At 38.0% G+C, this 7,075-nt stretch overlaps 1 protein-coding gene across 2 annotated transcripts; it reads left to right on the forward strand.

Annotated features, from left to right (window-relative positions):
• The first annotated feature begins 281 nt into the window (after positions 1-281).
• On the forward strand, positions 282-6,531 carry LOC143706127 (deoxynucleotidyltransferase terminal-interacting protein 1-like). 2 transcript variants are annotated; one of them, XM_077197743.1, is made up of 13 exons: positions 282-711; positions 1,212-1,282; positions 1,419-1,515; positions 1,593-1,691; positions 1,778-1,843; positions 2,036-2,092; positions 4,153-4,214; positions 4,298-4,343; positions 4,437-4,495; positions 4,604-4,664; positions 4,750-4,821; positions 4,911-4,966; positions 5,637-6,531. In XM_077197743.1, exons 1-13 carry the CDS (start codon positions 637-639, stop codon positions 5,752-5,754), a joined length of 939 nt encoding a protein of 312 aa, XP_077053858.1. In that variant the 5' UTR covers positions 282-636; the 3' UTR covers positions 5,755-6,531. The 2 variants fall into 2 exon arrangements, with proteins under 2 accessions (XP_077053858.1, XP_077053857.1); XM_077197742.1 differs by having other exon boundaries at positions 325-711; positions 4,286-4,343.
• The last annotated feature ends 544 nt before the right edge of the window (positions 6,532-7,075 follow it).

Below are 7,075 nucleotides of genomic sequence, written 5' to 3' on the forward strand. Positions count from 1 at the left end.
AGTCATTTATTATGTCATGGGGAACGGTGGCAGGTATCGTCTTTATTTCTTTTAACGAAATAGTTACCCTTGTATGAAATACACACCGATAGAAAGTCATGAAAGTATGGCGTTGTATTGAGAACACAATTTAATTGTAACATTTGCAGAGAAAATATTTATCTGAACAGAAATGTCGCCACGAACAAGCAGCTTCCGTGCCACAACAATGATGGCCGCTCGATTCGTGTAAGTGAATCTGAAGTGTGGCCACGCCCATGATCGGGATGCGCATGCGCACTACAGAACTCAGCCTTTTATTTTGAAATTCGTGACAGAAAGTGCGATAGTCGAATACATTCTTGTTTACGTCACTGCATTGTTGAGCTTGAGGAAGCGACTGATAATTCATCGAGCTCTCGAACTTTGACAAACAGAGACTTTTCTGGCTATTTCATTGTGTTTAAATGCATGCCGTTAAACCTGTTATTCTCAATGCATATTTGTAGCAAAGTTTAAAGGGGTGTGAATTAGCTCGTCAGCTCTCTGACTGCATTGAGTTGCTGTCAGGTCACAGCGACAGTGAAGTGCAACACTTGTCGATTAACATCAAGACACCCCTGCAGCTTCTCTATCGATCTTCATTGATTGTGAGTGATGGGGGCCCACAGGAGCGAGGGACGCCGGGAATGGCTCCAGCAGGATTTCACTGAGCAGCAGGTACAGACAGTGGTGAGTCAAACATCATCATCATCATCTTCATCATCACCACCGTCATCATCATCATCATTCTCTCATCATAACCGAATATGAAACGTGTACAGAACAGTTCCGGGTCATGTTAATTCCCATAAGAAAAGGAAATCATTTTCATGATAGTTAAGTTCCCAGATTCTTATTACTGGAAAGTTTTATCTAATTATTTATTTATTTTCTTTTAATTTCTTTTATTATCTTTAAGAACAAATTAGTCTCATTCTTCAAATGTACTAACTACTCAAGCACTAAAACATTAATATATATATATATATATATATATATATATATATGTGTGTGTGTGTGTGTGTGTGTGTGTGTATGAGCTGTAAATCAAAATGCTAAGTATTAAATTATTGCACTGTCTGTCAAACCATCCTTGCAACTTACAATTATAAATTGAGCATTATATTAAAATGTACAGTATGTGATCCTGGCATAAAAAAAAGTATAATATATATCCACTTTAATGGCAGAATCCCTGGAACATCATGATCAAACACAGACAGGTGCATCGCAGGGGCCGGCGCTCACAGATGACGGTTAGGTAAGTCCACTAATGTGTATTTCAAGATTAGTTTCCATTGGTGAAATACTTTCGCCTATCCCCGGTTAAGTTGCTGTGAGACATCTGTGACTCTTTCAAAACATTACTGTTCGCCTGAACATATCATTGTGTGTAGTTACACAGATCCTGTCATTTCCATGGATCTTCTGCGGACCGTTCTGCAGCCCAGCTTCAATGACGACATCCGTGCTGTGTTCAGAAAATATATGAAGGTGAGTGACCCATGCTTATTTTGGGACTGGTTGTGTGTGATTATATCGCTCTGATCGTGTTCGTTTTTACGGCACAGTTTTTTGAGAAGGCGGCCAGCAATGTGAAGGAGAATGTTGGAGGAGACGTGCAGCCCGATCAGCTTATCAGAGATGCTTGCAGAAACTGCCTGGAACATGTAAAACATCATTTAGACACAAATTCTGTCAAATATCTAGGGTAAAATTTGTGGTGAAATAAATGTTTGGAAATGTTCTGTTTTAGGCAAAGCAGCTCTTTCCTGATGCAGAGAAAACGGCTCAGAAACCCAGTGTTGACCCCACAGTGAAGGTTAATGTATACAAATTATGCAATTCATTGAGAATTTCATTTCGGATGTCAAAGTCTGCGATAGCCTGCATGCCTGCCTGAAAAACTATAAATACATCTGATTTTTTTTTAGTTCTGATGTATTTTATTTCAGTTCTAAATTATTATTTTCTGAGTTTCTTAATCTTTTTTTGTCGTTTGTTCATTGCACAGCGTTCACGGCAGCCAGACGACACATCTGGCCAGAGAGACAGCCCCATCCCTAAAAAGGTGAACGGGGGAAAATACACATACGCACACACACACACACACACACACACGCACACTCAGGCCCCATCCATACTACTGCATTTTAGTTTAGAAACGGAGACCTTTTGCCACGTTTGCACCTCCCGTCCAGACTAAGGCTATGTTTACACGGAAACGATCTGAAGAGAAAACGCAAAAGTGGCGTTGCGTTATCACTTTTTATTCTGCGTTTACACGAGTGTTATGGGGGGGGGGGGGAATCTGCGTGCATATGGTGATGCAAAAGTGTGTGAAATTCGATGTAGTATGCACTCCATGCAGCTAGATGGCAATGTGAAGCACTGCCACACAACAACACCAATATCTGAGAATATTTTGTACAACTGCAAAAAGACTCTTGTACGTTTATCAGAGCTGCTTGGGCAACTTGAAGCTCCGACGTATGGAAGTAATCCAACATGTTGGTTGTAATTTTCCTGTACTGGCGCATGCCTGTGACGTAAACGCGTACGCGACGAGAGCCACAGTGAGCAGATTTGCGTTTTTACCCTTTAGACGGGAACGCGACGGTGGAGCGTTTTTAAGATTTCCACTCTGGAGGGTGGTTTCACTTTTTTGCGTTTTTAAGCCCCAAAAACGCCGTCGCCGTGTAAACGAAAGGCACATCCAATAAAATATTTTTACGTTTTCACCTGGAATCGTTCTCGTGTAAACAGGCCCTAAAAAGGCAAAAACGAAGACCTAAAACAGAGAAGTTTAGAAACGCTGCCGACCCCAGTTTGCGTTTTGAATCTCCGGAGGGCGTTTTAGTGAAGACGGTTCAAAACGGAGGACTTTAGAAACAAAGATGCAAAGGCTCACGCTCGGCTCTCTGATTGGGTGTCATCAGTCATGGCGTATCCTTCTCTGATTCGTCAGCTACCTGTTTACACCGGCACGCGCATGCCAAGTGTAGGTGAATGGTCACGTGATCCGCATTTTCAGTCGTTTTAATGTGAACTGAGATCAATTCTACTACACAGCTAAAACGCTGGTGTGGACGGAGATCGTATTCCTTTTAATTCTCCGTTTCTAAACTAAAACGCAGTAGTGTGCATGGGGCCTCAGACACACTCTCTCTCTCTCTCTCTCACACACACACACACATACACACACACACTTAGACACTCTCTCTCACACACACGCACACACTCTCTCTCACACACACGCACACACACTCTCTCTCACGCACACACTCAGACACACACACACTCTCTCTCTCACACACACGCACACACACTCAGACACACAAACACACACACTCTCTCACACACACCCACACACACACTCTCTCTCTCTCTCTCTCTCTCTCACACACACACACTCAGACACACACACACGCACTCTCTCTCTCTCTCTCTCTCTCTCTCTCTCTCTCACACACACACACATTTCAAATAACTGTTTCTGTGTGAATATCTAGTAAAGTGTAAATTATTCCTGTGATCAAAGCTGAATTTTCAGCATCATTACTCCAGTCTTCGGTGTCACATGATCCTTCAGAAATCATTCTGACATGCTGATTTGCTGCTCAGAAACATTTATTAATTATTTAAGTTTTTTAAAAGACTTAATAGTAGTGTATATATAAAAAATGCATAAAATCAAGCCCTCTTACCCATTTGTAAATTCCCTTAAAGTGCCCCTATTATGCTATTTTAAAGGTTCCTAATGTTGTTTCGGAGTCTCTTACAAAAGATTAACATGCATCAAAGGTCAAAATACATTTTAATATTCTCATAATATCTGGCATTATGAAAATTTGTTACCTTGTTATTAGATTTGTAACAGGAAGTGAGACTGTAACTCGTTTTGGCTGTTCAGAATTAATCCTTTCTTTTAGCAGACAATAACTTTATTTGTCGTGCACTTTGATCTTTAAAACTTGACAGACCTTTTACCTTCACAAACAGCTATATTACGTGCACTGCATTAAAGGTAATATTCGAAAAAGCATATTAAATAAACATTATCACACAAGCAAGAGTGCTGTTGTTCTGAATACCAACAATAATAGATACATAATTGTTGTTCATTTTCAGAGGAAAGGTCGTCCTCCTGGTCCAGTTGTACAGTACGACAGAACAGTCCAGTACAGCACTCCGTAAGTTTCCCTAAACATTTTTTATCTGATTTTTCCATATATTAACTATTCAAGCCTTTGACATTTTAAAGCATATTTCGTAGAGCGAAACCCAAAGTATCCGAGCCAATAAAGAGAGAAGGACCTAAGGTAAATATAATGTGCAATTGGTTTAAAATGGCATAATAATTGATACTGAATTGTTTATGTAATATTAATGTGTCTGTGTTGATGTCTGTATAGTGGAACCCAACCAGACTGAACGAGAACAGCACATTCGTTCTGGGATCCAGGGCAAATAAGTAAGTGTACCAAGGTTTGCTCAAATGCTATTGGTCTTTTTTTACATTAACATTAACATTGAACATGTGATTTGGATGTATTCATTCAACAAATGGAAATAATTTCAGGGCTTTGGGAATGGGCGGTACAAGAGGAAGAATCTACATCAAACACGCAGAGCTCTTCAAGGTTTTTTCTGTTTTCTTTTTCTGAGCATTGATTAAGGTGTTTCTGTGTTCACGTGGAAGGAGCCGTAATATCTTTTGTCTCTCAGTATGCCGCTGATGCTCAGGACAAACACTGGCTTTCAGAAAGACAGCACATGAGAGCCACAGGTGGAAAGATGGTGAGATAATTATGTTTTTGTATTTACAATTTTTTATTTTTATAAATTACTATTCTCCATCATCCTATTTAAACGGTTACTCTTCTCAGGCCTATCTGCTTATAGAAGAGGATATTCTTGATCTTGCCCGAAGTGACGACTACAAGTAAATAAACACATTATCTTACTAAATAAAACATATAAAAGACTTATAAATAAATCTTAGTATAAAAGCTTGTATCTGCCACGGAATAAAACAATTTAAACGGTAATTGATTTTTAAACGACTTTTTAATTCTCAGAATTGTGAGATAAAATTAAATTCAACTGCGAGGAAAAAAAGTCAGAATTACGAGTTATAAAGTCAGAATTGTGACTTTTTTCTCAGAATTGCATGATATTAACTCACAATTGTGAATTATAGTCAGAACAGTGAGATATGAACTCACAATTCTGAGTTTTCTCTCACTATTCTGACTATTTCTTTTAGTTGGCATCTCAGAATTCTGATTTTATAACTCGCAATTCTGAGAAAAAGTCAAAATTTCGAGTTTATATCAGAATTCTGATTTTATAACTCGCAATTGTGAGTTTCTGTCATGCAATTCTGAGAAAAAGTCAAAATTGCGAGTTTATAACTCAGAATTCTGATTTTAGAACTCACAATTGTGAGTTTCTGTCATGCAATTATAACTCTCAATTGCGAATTAGAATCAGAATGGAATTCTGAGGGAAAAAAGTCGCAATTACCTTTTTTTATTTTTTATTCAGTGGAGGAAATAAGCTTCCATATGTTAGTGGGAACATGCATCATCATATTTTCTCTGAATTCTTAGGGACAGTCCTGACTTGAAGCTGGATGAATTGAAACCATTTATAGTGCCCATATGGATGGTGGAGAAGATGCAGAAGGCAATGGAAGCACAGAAAACAGAAAATGATCTTGTCATGTAATGCCAAACTCGCCAGGCAAGTAGATGGACCACGGACACTCCTCAGTGTTATCAATTTTTTCATAACTAACTTTTTGTTGTTTGCTTGGCGATGTACACTGTAGGCCCAGGCATTATGATCAAGTTGCCCAGGAATTGTTGTGTTGGAGGTTTATTTGGCAAATCAAATTTCCACATTTCATTTCATGGAACTGATCTGATTCCTTTTTTTTCTATCAAAAAATGTGTGCTTTTTCATGAATTGTATTTAAAGTATTAAATATCTAATGAGGCACATATAGAGCCTTAATGACTTTTTAAATTCTGTGGTTAATAGACATTTTGTATGTTTGTTTTGTGTGTTTTTTCCTGAACATTTATCATATTTTTTTAACAAATGGAGTTTATGAATTTGTCATATTGTTTGTCATATCTGCTTCAAAAGGGAATGTACTTAGTCATATAATATCCCCCCCAACTTATTTCTTGCTTTTACATATACAACTTTATTCTAAAGAACAAAAACAAAGAAGCTACTTCCTCTAGCAGCATCATTACACAATGGTGCTGTGATATTTTTACCTTAGTGTATATTGTAATCTTGAATTTTTTAAAAAAAATTACTTTTAACCGGTTTTGTGGCTTATTAAAAGTGTGTGTGTGGGGTGGGGGGGGGTGTATTTAAATTATTTTCTTAATGAATTTCATACCTGTTACACACATGTCTTTTATATAACTGAAAATGTACGTTTTATCAAATGTATGTAAATTAATTTACCAATAAACGGTTTGTGCTAAATGGTCTTTTCAAATGAATTCTCATCAAAGTTGTAAAGTTATCGCTTTTGTAAAGGTATAAAATATGAGCGGCAGCAGAATGAATGACTCACTCAAGTCAACGGTTATAGACACGCCCATCTAGCTGTATCAGCCAGTCAGATCAAAGTGTTTTGTGCATAGTTTGATTGCTCATTGGTTGCTATGCGATCGCTTTGTTCGTAATCTGTGCTTCTGATTGGCTGAAACGGTGATTAGGCGGAGAATTCCGTTTGGCAACCTAAGTTTAAACAGGGGGGCGGGATGTGATTTAAAAAATTCGCTCAAGCATCGGTTAGTGTTGTCGACTCTACTGAACACAGCCGGTAATATGCATATCATGTCAAGTAATACTGCTATGAATTTATATTTAAAGTGGGATTCTATACCTTTGAATAGATTGCTGTATAAATGAGTTTGTTTATATGATTTTATTAGTGCATTCGCTAACTCGATAGGTTAACTGACGAGTGGCTTTTTGTTGTTCATATTTCAGCTTTAGATAGCCCAAGATCTGTATTCGTTGT

This window comes from Siphateles boraxobius, unplaced genomic scaffold, assembly GCF_051911475.1.
Source record: "Siphateles boraxobius isolate OS27281-9 unplaced genomic scaffold, OSU_SipBor_1 41, whole genome shotgun sequence".
Classification (NCBI taxonomy): domain Eukaryota; kingdom Metazoa; phylum Chordata; class Actinopteri; order Cypriniformes; family Leuciscidae; genus Siphateles; species Siphateles boraxobius.